The 23,827-nt window shown below is 43.5% G+C and overlaps 3 protein-coding genes across 3 annotated transcripts in view; 2 read left to right on the top strand and 1 right to left on the bottom strand.

The window, feature by feature from the left end:
- LOC109485887 (laminin subunit alpha-5-like) overlaps positions 1-17,209 on the bottom strand; it is a 54,082-nt gene extending 36,873 nt beyond the window's left edge. Inside the window, 9 exon segments of the mRNA XM_019789560.1 lie at positions 540-704; positions 1,163-1,297; positions 1,633-1,723; positions 2,107-2,225; positions 2,352-2,467; positions 3,510-3,607; positions 3,987-4,157; positions 4,588-4,824; positions 16,797-17,209. Of these exon segments, the coding sequence (XP_019645119.1) occupies positions 540-704; positions 1,163-1,297; positions 1,633-1,723; positions 2,107-2,225; positions 2,352-2,467; positions 3,510-3,607; positions 3,987-4,157; positions 4,588-4,824; positions 16,797-17,159 (1,495 nt within the window). The 5' untranslated portion in view covers positions 17,160-17,209.
- Positions 17,210-18,940: 1,731 nt separating this feature from the next.
- LOC109485920 (uncharacterized protein C9orf135 homolog) lies at positions 18,941-22,003 on the top strand. Its single transcript, XM_019789616.1, has 6 exons — positions 18,941-19,167; positions 19,709-19,820; positions 19,943-20,067; positions 20,508-20,576; positions 20,734-20,794; positions 21,208-22,003. The coding sequence occupies exons 1-6, from the start codon at positions 19,058-19,060 to the stop codon at positions 21,394-21,396; spliced, it is 666 nt and encodes a 221-aa protein (XP_019645175.1). The 5' UTR covers positions 18,941-19,057; the 3' UTR covers positions 21,397-22,003.
- Positions 22,004-22,596: 593 nt separating this feature from the next.
- Positions 22,597-23,827, top strand: part of LOC109485919 (annexin A7-like) — a 6,469-nt gene continuing 5,238 nt past the window's right edge. The window contains exon 1 of the mRNA XM_019789613.1: positions 22,597-22,792. Within this exon, the coding sequence (XP_019645172.1) occupies positions 22,775-22,792 (18 nt within the window). The 5' untranslated portion in view covers positions 22,597-22,774. The remainder of the gene's footprint in view (positions 22,793-23,827) is intronic.

Raw genomic sequence — 23,827 nt, 5'->3', positions numbered from 1 at the left:
TACCAAAGGTGAAACCAATTGTTAAATAAAAAGTCAGAATATGGACAGGAAAGTTTACCATTATCCACAGTGTTTTCCCCAGCCTCACCATGTTCTTGAAAGTCATCAGGAACTAAGGTAAGGAAAGCACAAGCACCAAGAAGGAAGAAATATCAGTTAGAGGAAAACCATAACCATTAGAAGTTGGCCAAACTCCTTTCTGTTAACTTTCTGTTATGCAAAGATCTTGCAGAAAGTGAATCAGCATTGAACCAAAACTGTTAAAAAAGGAAGGTGCTGGTCAGCTAGACGGAGAAAAAGCAGGGAGCTCTGGAAAAAAAAGGTGGAATGAAAATGGAATTATTTGCATGCCATTGGGTTGGTCCTACAAGCCGAGAGGGTGCGGAATAAATGGATATATTTTTTTAAATATATCATTATGCTTCACCAAATTAAACGTTTTGGGGATTTTACTGTGATTCTGCTGGCTTGTAGGACTGAAATATAAAGTGTATTTCCAACACCCCTCCGAGTTCAAAAGCACCATATTCCTCCCATACATAGGCCATATGCACTGTAGCCGCCGTCATATCCTGGAGTGGGCTGGACCACCTCTGGTTGACTATACGGAGGCGGTGGGGGGATGTCCACAATCTCAGAAGTCAGGGGAATGTACACCTCTGGTTCAAGGTTGGTTCTACTCTTAGTCTTTTTGATTAAATCAGCTGAAAAGAAATCAGATGATATGACAACAAAAAAGTGTTAACTTTATATAAAATCTAACAGTTAAATGTCTAACAATCTGCAGTATTGACCTACCCCATAGCCCTGCCCAACTCAATTAACTCAAAAATTAGAAATGCAAAATAAAAACATGAAAATGACAACATTTGACAGACATGTAGCCATTGGTTGAACCACTAATTGCCATGACATCATTGGTTGAACTGCTAATTGTGATGGACAGTCAGGATTGGACTATCGAACCTAGTGGTGATTATGACATGCTCAAGGCAGGTAAATATTGTAAAAGTAAGTAGTTTAACATTTGAGGCTATCACTGTAAAATACATATGCAGGAGTGCATAATACTGGCAAAAATCTCAAGAAATCTCTTGAGACACTTTTTTCAGATATATGTGACCTGGCAGAATTATGTCAGTAGACATTACATCAGTTTTACCTTTGCAGTTTGGGAAGCCCACATAACCAGAAGCACACTGGTTGCAGTCGTCCCCGGCATAGCCAGGCAGACAGTAACAACGTCCAGTCAGCTGCTCACAGGTCCCAGTGGTAAAGAACGAGTTACACTGGCAGGCTGAAACAAGGGGCGCAAATTAGATAGACCTACTAGTATCTAAAACATCTAAGGAGCACTACAAATGCTATTTCTTTTTCCTTCCCCAACAATTTTTCAAAACTATGGCATCTAACTACAATTGATTTCTTTAGCATTCCTCAGATTCACACTTTTATGCATTTTTGTGTGTTTTCAATCACTCCTATCCTATTCCCCCAAAATGGAACCAAACGGCATACACTAGTATTAGATAAACTAAAATAGATACTTGAAAAATCATTCATTTTTAAACTCTTTTAAACAGTTTGATGACCCTATTTTGATTGTACAGCACTACAAGCAAGTGGACTTACACTGGCAGACATAGGGTGAAGTTAGAGGAGTGTCAGGTACTCTGAAGAACCCAGGCTTGCACCGCTCACAGTTGATGCCTTCAGTGTTGTGCTGTAAAAAAAAAAAGATGACAATCTTTCCATCCAGCATACAATCATCCTAAGTAATAATTTCTACTGTGTTTGCTGATGCCTTATTCACACAGACACCAAGTACTACCAACTGTTATTTGCCTCTGGGACTTTTTGTAAACTATTAGAGTTAGCTGTTACCATAGCAACTAAGGTATTCAGCTAGCTTCCTCTGCAGCAAATGTTTACAGAACTGCCTATCCATAGTACCAGTGAAACAAAAATTAGAAAAGATATGCTGGAAATAAAACTGCTGTCCAACACATGTACTAAACTCAAATCAAACATGAAGTAAATGAATATCTGCTTGTTTCCACTCAAACAAATAACATTACTGCATTGCTATCTTCCCACTTATCTTACCTGACAGTTGGTGCAGACACCTCCTCCATTGAAGTCCCCCCTCATGTCCAGACTGAGTCGGTTCTGTGCGACCTCAGGGTCATAGTAACACTCCGAGGAGTGACCCAGACAGTTACAGGCTGTGGAAGAAATGGGAACAAACAAATCAGCACCAAGGACAGTGACACAATCTTACCAAATGTGCAGAAGCCATTTCTTCACCTGAAACAGTTGACCAGTAGTAATATTGACTTCATGTTACATACCTTCACATTCAAACAGGTTGTTAGGTGTGGCTGGTTGCCATGGTTTCTGCACGAATCCAGGACAGCACTGCTCACATGACTCCCCACAGGTGTTGTGCTGGCACTTACACACAAGTCTGTGGGAAGACAGTCTAATGTGTCAAATCTGATCTAGAATATTTACAACAATATTCCAATATAGCAAACAGATATAACAGTTAGGTATGAATGAATGAAAATTGAATGAATCAAAAACGACCATAGCACACAACTGCTGATTAGGCTTCTAGCTAGTGCGTAGGAGTTAGGAGCAGAACTGATGTGTTAAATGGCACTAAATGCAGTTAGGGCTAGTTTTGTCTAGTTCGTTGATTTGCAAAATCTTTTCTTCACCAGCCCCCAGTTTGAGGCCACAAAAGAGAGATACATGTAGAAAAGGAGTTGAAGATGATATCAAACAACAAATGTGCAAATTTTATCCTCCTGAAATCATGGGAGTTCGGGATGCTTGGGAAGAGATGTTAGTTGCTATGGTAACAGCGGTAAGCTTTGGTCTGTTCTACAGCATCTATACGACCACTGGTGAAACACAAGCACAGCAGATGACCAGCTACAACAGGTGACACAGCAACTGTTCAGGAAGCAGGTGCAGCTGGGAAAAAGCCTAGCAGAGGATGGGCAGGACACAAACACAGCACCTAGCTATAGGCAAGTCTGGTTAAAGCAAAGTCAGGAACGATATGCTCACCCAGCGTCTTCTGCGCCAGCTTGGAATATGCTTGAGTACATCATACATGGTACTAGGGTCAGTATGAGTATAAGACATTCTACCACAGGAGATATCACTCATTGTTAATATGAGCTCTCCTGACAGGAATGCATTCAAAGAGAGGTACACAACATTGAACAATTGTGTCGATCGGAATGACAAACTGTAGATTTATTGAATTCCAGCACTAGTGGCTACAGCAAGGGTACCGCATTATGATAGAATTTAATACTTCCGTGAGTACCTCCCTGCGCCATATTTGCACTGGTGCTGCACTCCTACATAGGTCAGAACGAAAACTGCCCACAACACCAGGGACTCAAAATAACTCCTTTCTCTCTAGAGAATGTCATTTGAATGTGTTATTTGACAGAGAAACAAAGACAGTTTAGGTTTAGATTGGCTCTGACCTGTTAGGATCGGCCGAGCCTGTTCCATCGCACTCGTCTGCATGTCCGTTACACACACACCGCCCGCCGATAGAGATGTCCTTCAAACTGTAGAAATACTGCAGCAAAACCGAAAAATACCATCATGTTACTCATTTCTTACATCCTCTTTCTCTTAATAATCTGTTCACAGCTACGAACAATGTCTCGGTCATCGAATTCTTCTTACACTTTCTACTGCACGTTACTGAATGTTTCCAGAAACAAAATTCTCTATTTCAATGTTCTACGCAGGGCTATTCCATTTACAAAATCAAGGGAGTCCTGTGATATTCTTATCATTAAAAGAAGACGGGATAAACGCGTTTTGACAAAAAATTGTAGCGAGATAGCCTGCAAATTTCTCCAACCCCATAAAGGTAGTTGAGCCCTGATCAAGTTTACTGAGAAAATCAATGTAGTTTCTCTTCTTTTTCCCGCCCTAGTTATAGGACCCACCCTCCTGGTGACGGTTGGGTCCTGCTGGGTGACCGCCATGAGATGACCCAGCAGTGTCTTGGTCCGGAGGAACCTGAGCCGGACATTGGTGGCCTTGGTCCACTCGTGCAGCATGGAGGAATGGGTGAAGTTCTTGGAACTGGGACGGCCATTGACCAGCGACAGGTGGATCTGTAACCAACAAAATATTAAAGATACTCTCTGTTCCTGCCTTAACTTCATATTTACCTTTGATGGCTTTCAATCCATGATATTATTGCAAAGTAAAAGTGACGGGCCTAATGAATTGATGTCACACGTATACCGAACAAGGCCTCCCGACCCTCTCTAGACCATGGTCGGGAGTTAGTCGTGATTTTAAGTTGGGAGTTGGTCGGTGAGGTTGCCCAGTAGTCAATAATTTAAAACCGTTTGCGCCAGTTTTCTATAAATTTTTGAAAAATAAAAGTAAGCAATGAAGTAAGAAAAGTAATTAGAACTGGAACTTGAATAGTATGGATATTCCAGGATAATCCCAATCCAACGCTGCCCTTTGTGGTCGGGAGCAAAGTCGTGGGAAGGTGTTACACGGGGGCTTCAGATGTGAAAATGTTGTTCTTACCTCGCCGTTTTCCAGCGGTACGATGTTGGAGTACTCGGTGGTGCACGTGACGGAGTCGTCATGTGTTGGTCTGTCCATCGGGGTGACGCCGAAGACGTTGTAGCAGTCGCTCGGCGTGTCGGCGAAGTACTGCCATGGCTTGTATGTCTGCCCGAAGTCTGTGGAGCGCTCCAGAACCCACACACCCGGACGGGGGGCGTTAGCGAACTTCAACACCACGTAGGCCACATGGAACAACTGTGGGATACAAGGAGGCAATACAAGGAGGCAAATGATTGTGAGATTTAAATAATTGATTCAGTAACAAGACAGCTGAATCCTGTATGACACATGCATAACTATCCGCAAAATGCCCTGTTTGCGATCGCACGACTATCGTACGACAAAATGTGTGAGTCACAGCGAAGGTTGCCAGAATCAGGTCACCCCAACGCTCTTTCGTGTATGAGTAGGTCAATGACCTCGGCCCTTACTTTATTCCTGTGAAATAAACTCCCCACGACCTGGGCGGCCAATGAGTATTGCGGTCACGAAGCTAAATTGATTCCTGTCATCACAAATTTCATTAGTGCAGTGCACACGCGAGGGTTATCCAGAACTTCAGATGAAATCAATAAAATGCAGTCTTCCCGATAGATACATCTCTTTCACGCCAGACTGATTTATGGAAGGGAATTGGTGCGAGTAAAAACGATCCAATTTCATAATAGCATCGAATGATTGCATTAATGCATTGCTGTGTAGAGGATGCATGTTGAATCCGAATGCATACCCAAGTGTTTTAAGCGATATGTCATACAAATAACCTTGAGTGTTTATAGCTTTCACAATCAGGGGCCGCCGATTTTGCAGCTTTACGAGTTCAGTTGATTTTTTATCTTGCTGAATCTTAAAAAAAATACGTCTGATGAAAAATCGAAGTTGCTGAGCAAGCCTATTTGCTGTCAAAACTCTACATCGGCGATGGCTAACATCCATACGTTGTTCTCGTGTCACAAAACAAAGGAGTTTCAACAATTGTGTCTGGTTAAAAGTAGTCATCAGGCAGACAAGACATAACACAGATGTTGTAGACATCCTGTCCTATTGTCTAGAGTATCCCGTCCTATTGTCAGAAATCGCACACCTTTGGCCCTGTTTCCCGTTTGGGGACACGTACTGAGTATCGCACAACAAACTGCGCCGCCCCGTTTTACCATTCTATCATCGTTTATCAGTTCATATCATAGCATATCATGGTCTTTCATGCGGGATTTGGTACATTTACATGTTTTGTTGTAAACATCACCATTTTGCCTGGCAACAGTTATCATTTTGTTGGCTAACCTGATGGCAACGGATGAAAAATTCCAACGCACGAATGATTGACATACATCATGATACATGTGATGTTACACGTATGTCAGAGGAACTGGTTTCCGTAATTGTAAGGGACACATCTCCAAGTTCATGTCCAAGAACCCAGACATAAACATGGTTTATTTTTGAATGTTCTATATTATAAGTATTTTTGAATGGTTCTGTCATCTTGAATGCAGCCTTCGTGTAGCCTTTTACATGCAAAGTAGAGATCAGAAGTCGGTCAGGTAAAAGGTTAGGTGACGTCAACAAATTTTCCCTACACCTCACAACCGTAAGTAAGCGTGTTTAACCACGGATGTCGCTGGTCTTCACAGGATTTATGTTTCACAAGTCGAAGTGGCGACGACAGGAACCAAGATTAATGCGCGCGGGTCATGCTGGGAACAAACCAGTTCGATCTGCAGCATTAACCTTGCGCAATCCATTTTTCTCGGGGCTCAGCTGGAACGATATGCGAACTCTAGCTTCGCAAGATAAAGGCCTATTTCAATAGCAAACAGTTTTATATTCATAGATACTGTACGGATATACATGTAAGTACTCATTCTTAAGCACTACACAGGTTGTCGTTATGAGTTATGTCAAATGTCTACAACATAGCGAGAACAATCTACCAACTCTCGAATGAGAAAAGGTTTATACGGCAAATGCGATTCACAATTTCCGTACAGCTGTGTTGGGTAGGTAGATCGATAGACCTTACTACCGCCATGACAAAGGGAGACAAAACTTTGGTACCCGAAATATTTCCATATAATGCCCCCAAATGTCGATATATTCTTCCACGGACTTCGCATTCTAAAACATGTAGGATCCGGGAATAGAAACTTGACCTATACGGAAAACTGAACATATGTACGTAAACTGACAAATTTACTCACTGAGGTTATCACATTTTTTGTCCGAATAACATAACATAACATGACATTGCTATCAGTGAGCTTGCTTCTCCAGTGTACTTTTTGCAACTTCTGTGCCGATGATAACATGGTACATGTAGTTAGTGGTTTGCCCAATCTCATCGGTCAGACTGCTAGTTATCATGCTATCATCGACTCCACCCTTGTGACTATGCAGAAAGCATGATTCAGTAGTGTCACGTCCGCGTTCTTCAAGAACAAAAATGTGATTTTGTCAAGAGCTCGTTGAATGAAATAAATCATATTCACTCGGTCGCTCTTTCGTGTATTGAATAAGAAGGAAGATGGATAACACATCGCTGGCGCCTTTAACTAGATTAGTCCTGGACTTAATTGAGTTCCCCTGAAGCCCCAGACGGGCTATCAGATATGGCCTGCCAAAATAAAAATCAAGTCCTGTCCACGATACGCCAGTATGTACATAAGGTCCTATACAAAATTTAAACAACCTCGGTGGCATCGAAATGCAGCATTTTGCAATAACTACGGTTTCATGCTAGATTATTGTCATACTGCGATGTCACAGTGATTATGTAGAAGAGAGGCGGTCATTGTGGGTCTGTAATCCAAGCCATGATGACTTTCGAACTTGAAGACTCTTTCTTTTTTCTTTTCGCACACAAGACGAATGACCGCTTCCTTATTCCCACGCCCTCACCCTGCAGCCAACATGCAGGTGTGTTTTGGGGCTCCTTTCTCTGGTAGTGTTTCTTTTGGCATTCTAGCTTTACCGCACCTGGAAATAGACCAATCCTGGCTATCCATCCCTGGTTCAACCAATGATACCATGGCAACTAGCGTACCGACCAATGATAGAGTAACTGCATGTCCGTGAGGTACTGTAGTTGCATTGTAATCTCCAAGCAGATCTTTCGGTGGGCGAAAACAGTATCCAATTGGCCAGTCTGTAACAATTTCCCACTTCGGAGATTAGTTGCATTGGTATATGTTTTTATTTTGCACTTCTACGTTTGACGGAGGTGTGCGGGGCTATGGGATCTGTCTACTAACGAGCAGTCAACATCTCATGTAGCAGTCACGTCTGGAGAACAATTTCTGTATCCTTTAGTAGCTAATCTTTCTTGGGTTAGTCAAAGCGACGGAAGTTGATGAGAAAATAGATGATTGTTTTCGCTCAGCAGGGCAGGTCATGACCGCAAGGGGGCCGCATCAGTGCGCGCGAACAATCGGTGCCCAGATTGAGACCCATCTGTCAGAGTTGTGACAGGACTCTGGCGGCACGGCGCGATGTTGGCTATACAAGGTGGAAGGCAGGGGTGTGGGTCTGACTGCAGAACGCCTGGCGACTCCATTGTTTCGTGATAACTTAATGTAGCTTGGCAGCACCACTGTCTCTCAGAAGGAGCAACCGGTGGTGGGGGTGGGGATTGATGCATATGTCACGACCAGGCGTCACGACGTAAGGTTCTCTATAGCCTTGTCTTCATTATTTCGTGACGGCTTGACGACCAGTACCACTGCAATACCACTCACTATCTTTATTGAGCAACAAGGTTTATTGTGAAATGGCTTCTGAATACGCACGGCGCGGGGCAAGGACTCTAAAATCATAAGTGTGCACCCCGGGCCCCTTTTCCCGTATATCTGTGTCGTATAATAGAAAATCAGAATAATAGCCCTTTCCCGGTTTATTACCTTTGAGCTCTCCACTGTGAACGGTTATGGAGAGCGGCAGGCAGACATGCATATATACCGGCCAGGTAATGTTATTACACGGCAACCCCAAGGGGAAGGTTATCTATAATGTATATACATAAATAAAGGGTCAACAAAATTACATGGCTTCGTGCGTTGTTGTGCGGAGGGACGGCAAAGCCATGCGACATAACATCTAAGGAAGAAGAAAATATTTTCATGCCTTCCTTTATTTGTAGTTCCAAACGATACAACCTTAATGCTAGGCAGAAGTACGTCACCCCTGAGAATTTCATAGTGTGCTGAGATGCTAGTTTTCTTTATTCAAAAAGAAATGACCAAATGTTTTAATTTCTACTATTTTCAGGAGATTTGGACCAGGCCCACTTCCTCTTTTTGTAAAATATATTATCATCACATACTGGACAAACTGACCCCGGCTACCCCGGCCCCTACCCTGTCCTCGTATACAGGCCGAGCAGTGGTACATGTACCTGACGGATTTATCGCTAACCCACTTATCCTCACTCGTAGCCCTCAAACAGCCATGGGAAAGATTACAACCCGCCAAATAGATGATCTCCTGGGGGACTTAGGCTTGAGAAAATAGTCGTATCATATACTATGGACTACTCATACGCTAGACTATCGGGATACATATCATCAGTGTTCTGTACATTTCTCTCCTATCCCGTTGTTTCTGCTACTTTGTCTCTACCACATTATTTCTGATCCTGTAGTTAAGATAATCACATTGTGGATGTTGTTCATTTATATTCATAGGAAAAGAAACCGTAGCCAAGCTACGATATGATTTCATGAGCTGCCGATATTGATACGTGTTTAATTGTAAAGCTACCACCCTTTATCAGGTCATTTTGTAATTCGCAATGATGATGAGCTTGGGCAGAAATTGCTCTCCTAGGATCCTCTACTGTAATATATTCAAATCTTCCCACTCGCCCTGGATACCATGGTGGCATGTGATCTTATCACTTTCGGATCGAGGGCAACCTTTCAGGTCAAAGGTTGTGTCATGGAGATGCTGAGGGCAGCTCTGATAATGATTACCTGCAGTGGTCTGTGGACAGGACCGATTGGCCCCCAACAGGTGTCTGTCTATCAAGCCTTGGTTCAACTGTCTGTCTGTGTTTTTATCAGTGCACAGCCTTCCATTGCATGGTATTGAGTGTATTAAAGTCATACAGTAAGGGAGGGAGACGCGTATGTAACAAGAAAACATTTTTCATACCTGGAGGGTTTGACGTCGACGTTTGATTTGTGACCTTTCTTATGTATGACACTGTTCATCCAAACAGAACATGCTATGCTACAACTGCTACTCATGTGCCAACGTCCAACTTTCTTGGCGCAACTTCCAGTGTTGTGTTACACCATGGAGGTAGAAAATTTACCTCCATGGTTACACTAGCCGATTTCGAGACACCCCGTCCAAGACGTCTGTTATCAGGCTGAACACCTTGATGATTCGACTGATAACAGTCTTACAGTACTAGTTCAGGGCCATATTACTTGACCCGTTCCAACGATAGTTAAAGGCTCGTCCCTAACGCCAGGCTCATATACACCGGAAGCCACCACCAATTAAAGGCTCGGGTGAAGTCAAAAGGAACGGTGTAATCAGGTACATGTACCTGTCTACAAGGTCACGGGATTACACGCGTATACTTGTCATGACTGCGGTTTGATAGAAAAACTGCTGGTACTAGTATGTACGTAACACCCCCTTTCCACTAGAGGATACAACCGATGACCGACCTAATGTGTGACGAATTTCATATAAAAGTGAATTTGTAGATAATGAACATATATGTAGGTAAAAAAATAACGATTTTTTGACGTTTTCTCTTTTGAATCATACTTTTGCATCGTGTATCATATTCTAATTATAAAATCTTATCAAGGGTCACACAATTTTGATCGCTCAGCGATCACCGTCTACTATGAATTATTATCATAAGGAGGGTGACGGACGAAACGCTTCCACGTTCCACGCACAGGTAAATGATAACGGTAATTGCTTTTGAAGAGGAAACCGGGGCACATTTTATGTGGCGGTGCGGAAGTCTTTCAATTCCTGTGGTCCTCCCAATCCCTGGTAGGGTAAGTATTGCCCCAGGCATAGGTGTTGGAGGGGAAGCTCTTTATCCAACGCAAGCATCCGTGGCACGCTACAGTTAATGCAATGGCATTTTGTCATACGCCAGACACATACCCCCATTACGACTATCAATATATTCAATATATTGATTGGACCATTCAAGAATCGCGTCCTTGTTCGGGTCAAGGGTCAAACCCACAGGAAACAGTAACAAGCCATTTGTAGCTGTTAGTCAGTTGAAGTGAAAAGCTGACATTGAACATTTGACACATATTTGGCGCGTAAGCAGACTAGCAAATTTAGTGTTTCTGAAGTGAATAGAAAAGGGCGATATTCTTATCATTTCAGGTCATCTTTTAAGGCCGTGCGTGCGGATGACATCTTCCCACGCAATTATCTGTGGCCCTGGCTTAGAAAGAACCATGATTTGAATCTATCTACAAATAGGCAAATATATCGAAGAATTGACCTTAGAACCTGAAATGGTACGTTAAACTCAATATTTTGATTTAGTCATATTCTTGTATGTAAGTTTATCCTCTTTCATGTGTGAATGGGTCTATCTGTACTTTGAAAGAAACAAAATATAAAGGCGTTTTTCTCCCTCTCTGCCACATCCGTGCCTACCTTGAACACTTCACGGCGCTCTGACCTCCAAAGACACCGCAGTGTTTCCAAACCGCCAACACAAAGAGACCATAGACGGTTTGTAGAAGTTTGGAGAATTCCAGTGCCATTGTGAGAACGATAAACATCATCGTTGGTGTCTCCTGTCTGAAGTCACGCTGCCCTTGGCAAGGTCAGGCGGATTCTCTGTACACCGACAGGCGACAGTCGTATCCAGTTCTTCACTCACAGAGGTGGTTATGTTACTCCAGACGGGGTCAGTTTCGTCGCAGGAAAATACTCTCGGAATAAATGGATGAGGGGGTTCCCAGTGTCAGTTAACCAGTATACGCCTAAGAACAGGGAAGCTAGTATACAGGCTATACGGTTTAAGAGGTAGAAACACGTCAGGGCATGAAGCTACCAGGATTAGGTCAGTCTCCCAAAGTGTGTGCCAATGGCATATCTTTTCCTATTGTACCATCTTAGGTATCCACAGAGAAAACATCTACTAGTACTATGATAATGATCATTAAGAAGAAGGCATTATTGGGAGACGTGATGTATATAATGTGTCCATTTAACACATCACAAACAACTTGCACGTCAACATAGCTCTCCTTTGCGCACAGATGCCGACAGGTGGATGGCGGTTAGCCGTTCTTCACACAATTTTCACCGCTTGGTGCACATTTGGAATTCCCAATCAGGCCAGTGAGGGAACATGTCGAGTTTCTTGGCTTGGCTTCGAAATTGTTATTTCTCGTCAATGATAGAATATAAGCATTACCCTGAAAGATATGAGTCACTAAATTTACATGAACTGAGACAGTCAACTTTGTCACTATGCAAAACACGCAGCTGTACACCGCTGTGCGCACTGCTGGATCGATGAAAAAACAATCAACTCAGGAGGATGGAAACCAAATACCAGGCAGTAGCTCTGCCGAGACCTGCGCAGTAGAGCGGAGCTTACATCTCTTTGCTACTCTCAAGCAGAGGTTGGTTGATAGTGAAGATTGTGACCTTTTACTATATTCACCGTTTAACAGCCGATAGTAGATATTTCTGTAGCCAAGGCAGTATCCAATAGGCAACACAATTTCCAATAGGCAAGACAGTAATCCGTCACAGTATACTACCTTCATTGGCATATTTGTCAGAAAAATACATCATGAGGAAGGTCACAATCTTCCCAATCAACCTCTGCTTGGAGACAACAGGAGGTTTAAGACAGACCTCCTTCAGTCCTTGGTACGGACAAGCGTGTACTGATTTGTGTGGCAAGGAGCCCATCAAGATGGAAGGGGAGAGAGAGTCTGTTGACTTCTCGTCCTGAGACTTGTCTGAGAGACAGAGAGATCGGCCAGTGTGATGTCCTAATCTTCAAGCAGATGTTCGAAGTGTTTCATAGCTGTCCGTTTCTGTGACAAACCGCCTCTTCAACAAATGAACTGGCAGCAAGGAGGTTCAAAGGAAAAGAAAACGATTTTTGCCTCTCAATATCTGCTTGTAGATTAGTTATCCCCAACTTCCAAGCACCTATATGGCTTCAGGACATTGTGAAATGTGCATTTAAAAAATCGCATCTCTTATGATTAAAGACTAGCAGAAAGACAACAAAAAAGCTGTATATAACCAGACATATGCCTGTTAGCTAGGTCGGCACAAGGTATGCGAATGTTGAGTGCCATGACATCCTGTATAACACCTGTTCCAGTTAGGGGAAAACTTTAATATAAGTGCCAAGGGCCTGGGACCGAGCATGTTGTAAGGTTTCACTGAAAATGAATGTTCTCGTTATTCCGCTTTTGGTCAAGGAAAAGCACGAAAACTTGTGCATATTGTACACAAGATAATGAATGTAACACCTCCTCTCTCTGAATACAAGACACGGCATGCAAGGCTTGCGGCGTTCTCCAGGTTTCTTTGATTGGAGCTAATAGGACCAAATAGGCGCAAAAATGACACAATGGAGGAAGCATTCAGGGGATAAGATCTAAAAGCTACACGTTAAGACAATGCGCAACCCTTTGTTGGGGGCCCATTCAGATGCATGTCATTCTGGGTGCATTCATTATTTTCTGACATAAACAGTTCTCGAGGGACGTTTCTCATTATTCTTCTTGTAAATGAGGTCGACTTTATCGCCCCCTTTGAAGCCATAGATCTAAAGGCAACTCTACAAAACTTCGAATTTTCCATCTATGTTTAGTTACCTGTTGTGTACGCCTGGAGGATGACCCAGAGTAGGATCTGCCCAGGTGGGCGGGGGCAGGGAGACAGGTGTGCACCGGGACGGAAAGGGCGGTTTCCTGTCAGGAACACCCTCCAGGCACGGCCGTGTCCCGCTGTGCAGCGTTTGCGCAATTCCGCAAGGGGTTGGAATAGTTGTCGGGATATGACGTGATAAAAATAACATCCCGTTTACATGTAAACTTGTTTGGGCTTTGACGTTTAGGCTTGGCATACTCAATCAGTTAAAACCACCTTATCTATTTCTAGGGGTAATGTATTGCTATGTAAAGAAAAAAACTAGAATATTAATACACCTTTGACATTTTTAATACTTCAGATCTAAAGTTCAGTGCAAACTTGATAAAACCTCCTTGGTGCAAGCATGGAGTAGTTTGAACCTCCTTGGTGCAAGCAAGGATATTACACATGTCCTTGGTGCAAGCAAGCAATTTTGGAATATTCAGAAGCTCTTTAGTGCAAAGACAAGGTGTATTACCTTCAGTACATGTATACGTATTCGGTAATTTGGTTGACATCATATGAAACTTTGATAGAAGGGTATCTAGGTCTGAGTAAGAATGACTTGAATGGATTTTCGTGGGCGATAAGAAATAATGTAACAAAGAAAGACTCCTTTCAGCCTCTTAGTAACAACAGGGGGCAAAGAAAATGTGGCACAAAATAACCTAATTGAATTCTTATTTCAATTATTACGTTCCTGGCAAAGGGGATCGGTGACCGAAACAAATCCAGAAAATACGGCGGTGTGAACTGAGCAGTTTTTCGCGGCTGCTTTAGACCAAGAACACCAACGAAGCCAAACGGCGGTGATGAAAGAAAAGCCCCTCTACAAGCAGATGAAATCCTTTGTTTTTCTCTCTTGTCCGTGAACAAAGCTCTCCGCTCCAACAGACTTTCGAACAAGGATTACACTGAGTCTGAATAGGATTTTCCCGGCCGCGAAGTTTTCAACTGCCTCTCGCCATTTCCATGACAAATTGTCTCCTCCAGAGACCGTCTGTTGAATTTTTTTTTCTCACCCATCTTTTACTACATTTTTGTTCGCAGCGGATACTATCCTTGAAAGGAAAACGAACACAAATTAAGTGGAATACCTACCGTGTTGTGCCAACAAGGTAAGGCGTATCCACGAGGCGGGCATGTAAACAACCATTACAGGACCAGAAGGGCCTGTTAGGGGATGGGGTGTTATCGGGGACACGGTCCCATAGCTCGCACCGACACTATTACACACTCCGTCATGCTAGCTACCTGTGTTACACGCGCATGGACTACAAAACCACCTTCTGTCAGAATTTTATGAGTATTTTGTTTAAGGCAGGCGTCTACTTGGCAAAACAGAAATGGAGGGATGATTCTTTTTATTTTCCTCATTTGTGAGATGCTACTTAAGTTCCATGCAAACATGTAAACTGTAAAGGGTCGTGCATATCGTAAAAACATCAGCTGGTGTCTCCCAGGTTTAGAGAGTTGGCAGCCTGTTTTGAAAAGTCTGGTTCTGTGTCGGCACAGGTAGTGTGTAGAATGCGCGGTCACGAAATGACTATGCAAAGGGTAACACGGTAAAGGGATGCCTGAAATAACTCAAATGTCCCGGGACACATACGTACATTACCTGTTCGCACCACGACAAGATATGAAAATTTCACAAAAAAGTCATTAAGATTTTTACACGTGCACTTTTGTACACTGGAAATTGTCCTAGGAATTTGTATTTATGATAAATAAGAAGTGATAAGTGGGAGTTTTTGATTAGTTTTTCAGCATTTTGCTACCTTGTGCGTCTGGGAATGACGCATGATTTCATCCATCGATTCACCCCAGTCCCGTGAGAGGTTTCCACTAATTCGGGCCCAGGAAATTAGATCTATGCATTCGTTTGGTGGCATTTTTGTGCATATGTCGGCCTTTGTGCCCTCCCCGTCCGGGGACGACAGTAGGAATGGGTGTGAATGAGATTATCATCTAACCCCATGCACAACACTGAGATAAGAATGCCCCTTTTTTATTCTCATGTACTCAACAGTGTTCAAACCAAAACCTTTATCAGCTCCATATAAAACCTTCACGTGCGCTTCTGACTCCAGTGTTGTTTCTAGGGTTGTCGGTGGCAGTATAGCGGGTTGGATGGACACTGGTGTGTCAGCTGCCTGACCTGATCCCTGTAGCACGGCACAGAGAGATGCATACATGCCCGCGGGGTGTTCCCCTGCAGACAGACATCTGCCTGTACCTGTCCTCACACCTACCGCACTGCGGTACACTTCCAGAATGAACAAGCCTCTAGCACACCAACATACATACTCCCTGACCTTTTCCTGACTGGTAATTACTTTGATTTAACCACACCAGGCTGGGTTCAGCCTGCCAAGGGAGCCAGACATTGTCGCTCATTGAAAATCCCCTCTGAGCGCTCCTTTTATTCACGAGGAAAAAGAGGCAGTGATTAGAATGATAAAAGACCGGGGGAGAAACGCTGGATGGAAAGGGCGCTCTTGTTTGTACATCCTATCGTCCCGACGTCTGCTCCGGAGAGAAGAGGTGTTTGCTTTCGCTCTCTCTCAGACAAACAGACATAGCGATGCTCTAAGTCTAAACATCCCGGCGAACAGGTGGGTTTGTCTACGGCTCAGGGCATTCCTCGTCCCGCAGATGCACACAGTACGCACCAGCGCAAACTAACAAGAACACCGCGGCCCGCTTATTAAATTGTCCTCTCTCCGAGCCCTCCGATAATTCGATGAACGAGCCGAACACAGGCGTCACAGCCGAGGAAGAGGGCCACTTACGGGGCGGAATCGTTGGTCTGTGACATCCTTTCTGTGAGGATGTCTGACATTAGGGGGCGTACATTAACGATATTGTAAATCTCTGTACAGACTTTCAAAACATATCAGAGAACAAAGCACAGTACTTTTTGTAATCATGACAAGGTTTACGATTTGGTGATAAAACTTTCCTGCAGGGAAGCCACTACCTCAGTGGGTCACTCGTAACACACGGAAGCTGACTGCCCTGTCCTTGGCGATAGCGGCAGGAACAGAAATCGCTAGAAGCATATCGCACTTGCGGGGGCGGGAAAAATTCTGATCTTGTCCGCATAGGTCATATAAGGCTTCCTGCCGTAATCAGCTTATATGTATGGCAAAATTAGACAGGGGAGGGATAGTGTGATCCTATAATCAGCGCTGAAATAGGAGTTCAATCCTGAGCGGTGCATCATATGGGGCAATAATGACAAGATGCGGGAAGACAGGACGGAAATACTGTCATTATTAACTTACCTGTCCAAGGCTGATGGTGACGTTGACTTTGTTGTAGTCCGTTCCTCGAGACAGGGGAGGGCTTTGCCACCATTTCTCGGTGCCGTCCACCGCCTGTGAGACGGGATGAGCCCGTGAGGGGTCCCGGGGGTCGCAGTAGTCGCACTGCTGGCCTTGGATCAGGTTAGCCGGCTCGTTACCGGTCCCGCCGGCCAGCTTACAGTACAGCTCCGGCTCGGAAACGCCTTCTCCGCAAGTGGCCGATGCGACGATCCGCCGCCCCTGAGCTAGGTTTAAGTACGGGGGAGTCAGAACCTGCCCCCGGCATGTCTGCAGGAGGAGCACGGCGGCGGTCAGCAGGACAAGCGCGTGTTGTCCCGCCATAGTGTACAGGGATGTCCCACTGTATGTACGGCCACCAGCTATTGCAGTCGCGCTGGTGCGAGCACCGGAAAGCAACCACCTGTAAGAGGGGTGTCTTGATTTGCTGTGCTCACACTTGTGGAACAAATGGATCACTTAGGCTTAATATTTGTCATTCGTATGATCAATGTAACCAATAAAATAGATATAAAATGCCATGTAAGCTTTATTGCAATGTTTTTGGGTAGTACAGACTGGTTAACCATAGCACGACATTGTATATCGCCCCTAAAGAATCGCGTCGTGGTATCGCCCGCGGTTGTAATGTAAATGCCGCCCGGTTCAATGCGCTTTCGCAGCGATGCGCTTGTTGTCACCCACTTGTCCTAATGCCCGGTAATTACGGGGTTTCACCACCACCACCACGGGGTGTGGCGGGTCGGAGAATATCTAATGTGTTGTCTCTACAGGGAGATTCGTGTTTTCTATACCTTACGACCTAGGGCATGGCAATCAGAAACCAGCTAGGGCATGGCAATTGGAAAAAAAAATGAATGAAAATGTGTTTTCACAATTACACAATTGAAAGGGTCCCTTGGAAAGAATGTGAACAACAATTTATTACTCAAAGACTATTTTATATATAACTGCAACTTTTCGCTCTGTTGTACAGAACATAGATCCCCGCGTGCAAATGCATGGGTTTCCGATAATGGCACAATACATGTACAACGTTTCTTTTTCTCCGTCCGTTGGCGGTTATAACTTTGCTCGTTCCCTCATTGAATGTTTTCATTGAATAGATATATTTATAACTAATACCTTTGGTGAGTCTAACTGAGCTTGGTAAGGTGTGAAAGGTATATCTAGCCTGGGTGTCAGGCTTTGTAGCTTTCGTTCGCTCCCCGCGATCCGCTACCGGCCAAAATTGCACTTCTACTAGGTGTCAATCTTCTCCGATAAAACGATCTTTTGGTGCCAACCTGATTCGTAGTCATGCAACACAGCGCTACGTAGCGATATATTTGGGTACTGCATACTCAACGGCAGCAGATGTCAGGCATTGGTTGGGGGAGTAATAGGAGAGGGGCTTGAACTTGAACAGCTAAATGCATTTCCTTTATTTCTGTATACACAGATATCGATCACGAGCCTCCTAGCGACTTTCTGTTGTAATGCAGCGGAACACATAACGTTAGAACTGTTCCTTCTCATTGTACTCCGCGTCATCGATGCGTATATCTGAACTACACGTTAGGGTGTTTTCCCATGTCTTGACTGAAAACGCACTGTGATAATGCTTCTGTCGACTGGTTTCCGTCCAGTAAAGTGCGTTGTAGGCTTCCCCCGTGTCCAAAACCAGGGCGGTGCTGGTCTTCATGTGCTTTTAATAGTGCTAAAAAAAACAGCGAGAAAATCACACTAATACCTATTTAATCAATAATTTCATGGTTAACCGATAAAGTACTCAAGTGACACTTCGCCTGTCACGCCTGTCAGGGGAGGCAGGTTTGGTTTAATTCATGCAGTCCATACAAATTCCGCTAGGAGGAGACGCCTTGTTGTTATTGGCAACGAGATAGTTTACAGACTTATTCTAGAACGCAGACCATTACATATCACTCCGCGCGGAACTTAGCAAAGTAGTTACAGACAAATGTCAGTATTCTCGTGCTAGTTTAGTGTACAAGCTCTACCGAAGACATTTTTAGAATGCAACAAAAATCGTTATTTTAACCATTCGTGCCCAAAAAAAGCAAAAGCTGTGTTGATTATTTTCTGAAGCGGATGGATATGTAAGCCAGCTGAGAAGTGATAGGCCTTACTTCCGTATTGCAACCCAAACACACCACAACACACGCCCAACCTGTTGCACCGAAGTCAAGACATACTTTTCGCTGCTCAACCTAGAAGGAAACATGGAGAATTACGACTACGGGATGTTGCCTAACTTTGTGGAGAGGAAAGGCTCCCTCTATCTGCGTTCAGATCACATGGACTACAGTCCGGTAACGCTCAACTCCAACTGGTCAGTCTGCAGATTTCGTTGTCCTTTATATTGATTGTGTGTTGAGGACTCTCAGGAATCAGTATTGCTATTAGAAAGGACATTATACAAGATCTTTCTTGTATAACCTTGTATAATGTCCTTGGTAGTAGTTATCTATTTCTCTTGCAGTTGGCTGCTATTTTCTTCTCTCTATTGGAAAGGTTGGAAAGTTTGAAGTGCCAGTGTGCTCGATTTTGCCCAGCTTTTTGTTGGTGCTAAATACAAATTTGTGGTGTGGTAACAGTAGTATAGTGGTTGTTCTTGGTTCCATGTTTTGTTTGTAAGTAACTGCTTTGACTGCCCCAAGTTTTTGCTAGTAGCTCTTAAAGCATGGAGGTAGAAATTTCCTACCTACATGCTTAAATGCTGAAAGTCACTTTAGTGTAAAAAAAGAAAAAAATTGTATAAAACTAAATATAATTTATGTATCCAAGCAACCTGGCTGACCACCTAAACAATTGTGACAGTTTGGACAGAACTTTTGTGACATTTACAAACTAATTTTTCTTTAAAATTTCAGGCACCAGGCACGAGAGGCCCATCCCAAGGACTATGATGTGGTGAACAAACCTCCCATGAAAAACAAGATGCACCACTCCACCTACCGGAGGATACTGGACGTTACAGATGGAGTGAGTAGGCCTATCAGAAAACTGTCAAGTGTGTTTTTCCAGGCGTAACCTCACAGCAGACGTTTGGGTTTGGTTTGATTTTATACCAAGGCAAGTAATCTATTTCCCTTTCTCCCCTTCAGTCCTTCCCTCTGACCACCACCCAGTTCCAGATGGGTCAGGTGAAACTGAAGAAGGATTTTGAAGAGAAGGTGACCAGTAAACCCATGGGTGACCTCGCCACCATTAACCATCTCAATTTGGACAGGTGGGTCACTGGTCAGGCATTATAAATTTTACTTCTGGGTATGAAAGTATTGCTTTGGGCAGGTTGTCTGTGTGTTTGTGTGTATGTTTGTCCATCAGAGGCAGTTACAGGGTGAGTGCATACATATGTGTACTCTTGATTGACCTATATTGGCCTGGAGGTAACCCAGCAAAGTTGAAATACATTCATAAAAACCCCAAACACTTCCCAGTAGTCTGAAATCTTTGATCTTTTGTTAGTCTTGTTTGGCTTTGAAGGCTAATGTGGGTTGTATTCAGAGAGATAGTTTTGTAATTTTTCAGTCTGGTCTGTGGAAATCAGCTGTTGCTATATGAAGAAGAAATTAAACACTGGTATCTGGATAATGTAATGTTAACTGGACCCGATGATAACTTTGCTGCTAGAGGAGTCTCCTTACATTCCTGTTTCTTTGTCTGTAGGGACACAGGAGCCCCCACCAGTGGCTTTGGTGCCGTGCTACCCAGACATCAGGCAGACTATGGCAAAAGGTAAGAGAACATCATGAAAACTTTCTTCAGTCTCTGTTGTACTGCAATAGCCCAAATGCATTGTCTAGCTGTGTGTCCAGTAGTTGCACCGAGAGTTCACTACTTGTCACAACTTGTGTACTGACTATTGTTTAATAAAGTTGTTGATATTTGACAGGCACTTGGAGACTACACACAGGGCTGACTACAAGGCCCCCTACCCATACACACCTGTACCTGTAAGTACATTTTGCTGAGTTTGCTATGTTGACTTTGAAGAATGACTCGTTACAAAGTTGTATCTGTAGTTTTTATACTTCACTGGGCAACAATAGCCTCCTTTTGCAGAGTTCTGATGCGGTGGCTTTAACTTTTTTTGGGGGAGCAACATGTAAACCGTCTCTCCCCGGCAAGGTCCCTCGGTGGCAAAACTGTCCCGTGGCACAACTAACGTTGCTGCCCCAAATAAACTAACGTTGCTCCCCCCAAAAAATGAATGCCGCCACATCAGAAGTCTGTGAAAGAGGCTTGAGCAACAATAGAAATTCCCCTGCTAACTAATTAACCACATAACCAATACAAATTTGGTACCAAAAGGCTGACATGTAAGACGTTAGGTTTACTGACTTGTGTTACCAACCCACTTCCACAGGAGCAGCCCCCAGACTTCCCCGATAACTCCGAAGCGTACAAGAAGTGCCACTCCCAGTTTACGGACACCGCCGACTACCGGCGCTGGGGCATCAACACGTGGCAGGACGAGAGCGGGATGTACGCCAACTCCGGCGCCAAGCACGAGATCTTCAAACCAACCAACACCATTCCCTCCCGACTAACGTGACCTGTTACCTAAACCTCTGACCTTTAACCTGATCATCAACATATCATATATCAGTTCTTATGTATAGTGTTATCTGTATATATTAGGCTTTTATGAACATTTTACTGTCAGTAGTGGCAAACAGAGGACCACTTTGCACAGCTCTATGCAAGTTTGAAACTTTTAAGTGTATGTAGGACATTAACCTCAATGCTGCTAACATTTAAGCTACATATATATGTATAAGTGTATACACAATGTTGTGACAAGTGTATTTTATTACAGTCTGCAAAGCATATTCATGTGCAGGTAGACTTTTGACATATTGACACAGTGGCAAAGTACAAACAATACTGATGTATGATACAAAATGCTGCTGTTCATTGTCAGGAAATCCAGTATTATAGCACAGAAAGTGCTCACTGTCAGAATAAGATTGCTTTTAAAACAATGGTAACGTTCGTTAGTAGACTGAGTTCCCAGTTTTTCATCAGCACTACTTTTCACAAATTGTGTCAGGAAATCAAAGTTTCATGTAGATATAGAAAAGACACACAGATATACATTGTATACTTCTTACCACCACTAACTAACGAGAATAATTGAAAATTATAAAGATGGACTATTATTTTTTTGTCTTGTTGAAATTTGAAAACGGAAAAGTTACAGGTCAGCAGCTGCTCAGGTGCACCATTTTATAATGAAGGCATTTTTTGCATGCTTGTATCAGTTCTGGGGTGCCCAGAGGATGTCATCCATAAAATTAAACCAGTATGGCCTAAACGGCGTAGTCAGATTAAATCATCTCGCTTCAACAACCCCCGAGGGTGATGACCCAATGGTAGATCCCAAATCTGGATGATCCTGTTCTATTACGCACATCTCCGGGGCATGGCAGGGGCAGGGGCTCATTAACTGGGGAATCCCGGCGTAAACGGTTATTGCACAACAGTTCAAAATGACGAATATCACATCTTCCTTTGATTTCAATTTTCATACATTTGAAACCTCGTGTTGGATGTTCGTTCAGGGACCAATCCCTTCAATATTCAAGCAAAGTCTTGGGTCAGACATGTATTCCATCCACAAACGATAGCCACGCCCCCTTTTCTTTATCTCAATTTTTAGTCACCTTTGCTGGCGTCACCATATGTAAGTTTTCCGGCCTGACACTTTGATTTGGCCGGGATAATCTTGGTGACTAACTGGGAGGGAACGGCACGTACGTCACCTCTGGCAGGCGTTGCCAGGTCAACTCTTTTTTAAAAGGTCCACCCAGAGCATTGTTGTTAGTTAACGCAGTGAAGTCATCCGGGTTACTGCTTATCGCGGTGTGGGGACAAAAACATCGGCACGTTTTCATCATTCTTGAAGACTCGCGACGGATAGGTGTGAAGAAATGGCGAGCAAGAAAGAGGTAGGCTTGTCACTGAGTCTTGGTGTCTCAGTCTAAGTCTACATTATGATAAAAATCGCATTTTCTTGGCCACTGGGTAAACCGATTACACAAAACCGAGAGTCCAGTGTTGTCGTGCCTGTAATGACCAGGGTCAACCTGTCAGGACGTCTGTTACGATTTGTGCCTACCAGAATGTGACGGGATCGTCTATGAAAACTCTGTTTGTTGTGACGTCTTGTGTAATTGGTAAACATGTGACACGTACAGTGTCAGAGGGCTCGGTCACATGCGTCGTGCGATCGTCGTAAGGTGACACAAGCTCATGAATGCGTTCTTGGTATAGTCGTGCACGTGTTTGTCGTCTTGTTACGAAATGCTAGAATATTAGATCCTTTTATGCGCGGCGTTGGTTCTGTTACGCCCTGCTTGAAAATCGTACGACGACCTCGGACGAATGTGACCACGTCGTACCGACCTTCAAGGACATTCAACGACCTGGGCCATCCTGATTTAACGATATCACGTGGTACAATAGAACCAGAAATATATCGATTTCCCTAACGTTTTGGGTCTATTTTGCCACTTTATCAACATGTATAGTTAAAGTATGAGTAGTTCATACGTGATAGCAATAATGAAGATCATGGACAAAAAGGGTTTGTGGAGAAAGTATGTTGATTATTTCGTGCACGTTGATAGGGTCGCACGTTCAGAATGCTAATATCAGATGATTGGGGTAAACATCATGTATCAAAGAGGGTGCGGGGTAAAAGCTTTTATTAAGACAGCCTTCGCTCAAATAGCCTCAAGAAACTTCAAGAAACGTTTCAGGAAATGCTTATTTTATTCATGTTATTTCGACGCATTTCTAAAAGACTTTTACCGCTTTTAAGTACAATGTCTTTCCAGTGCTTTGAGACGAACTGTACATGTGGGTTACTCTCCAAGCAGAGGTTTGGGTTTTGGGGGTATTTTTAGCGTGTTTTTAGGCTTTTTTTATCAGGGTTTCTCTTTTGCACTGAATTTTTTTTTCCTGTTGGGTTTGGTGGAAAA

The sequence above is a fragment of the Branchiostoma belcheri genome, unplaced genomic scaffold (assembly GCF_001625305.1).
Source record: "Branchiostoma belcheri isolate BF01 breed outbred unplaced genomic scaffold, Haploidv18h27 scaffold79, whole genome shotgun sequence".
NCBI lineage: Eukaryota > Metazoa > Chordata > Leptocardii > Amphioxiformes > Branchiostomatidae > Branchiostoma > Branchiostoma belcheri.
Note: the sequence above shows the minus strand (reverse complement) of the source record. Positions and strands in the feature narration are given on the sequence as shown.

Bases quoted from the DNA above. Each gene is read 5' to 3' on its own strand.
- LOC109485920 (XM_019789616.1), top strand. From the start codon at position 19,058: ATGGAGAATTACGACTACGGGATGTTGCCTAACTTTGTGGAGAGGAAA. The intron at 20,577-20,733 runs GTAAGAGAACAT...GATATTTGACAG, and splicing joins CAGGCAGACTATGGCAAAAG to GCACTTGGAGACTACACACA. The intron at 20,795-21,207 runs GTAAGTACATTT...CCACTTCCACAG, and splicing joins ACCCATACACACCTGTACCT to GAGCAGCCCCCAGACTTCCC.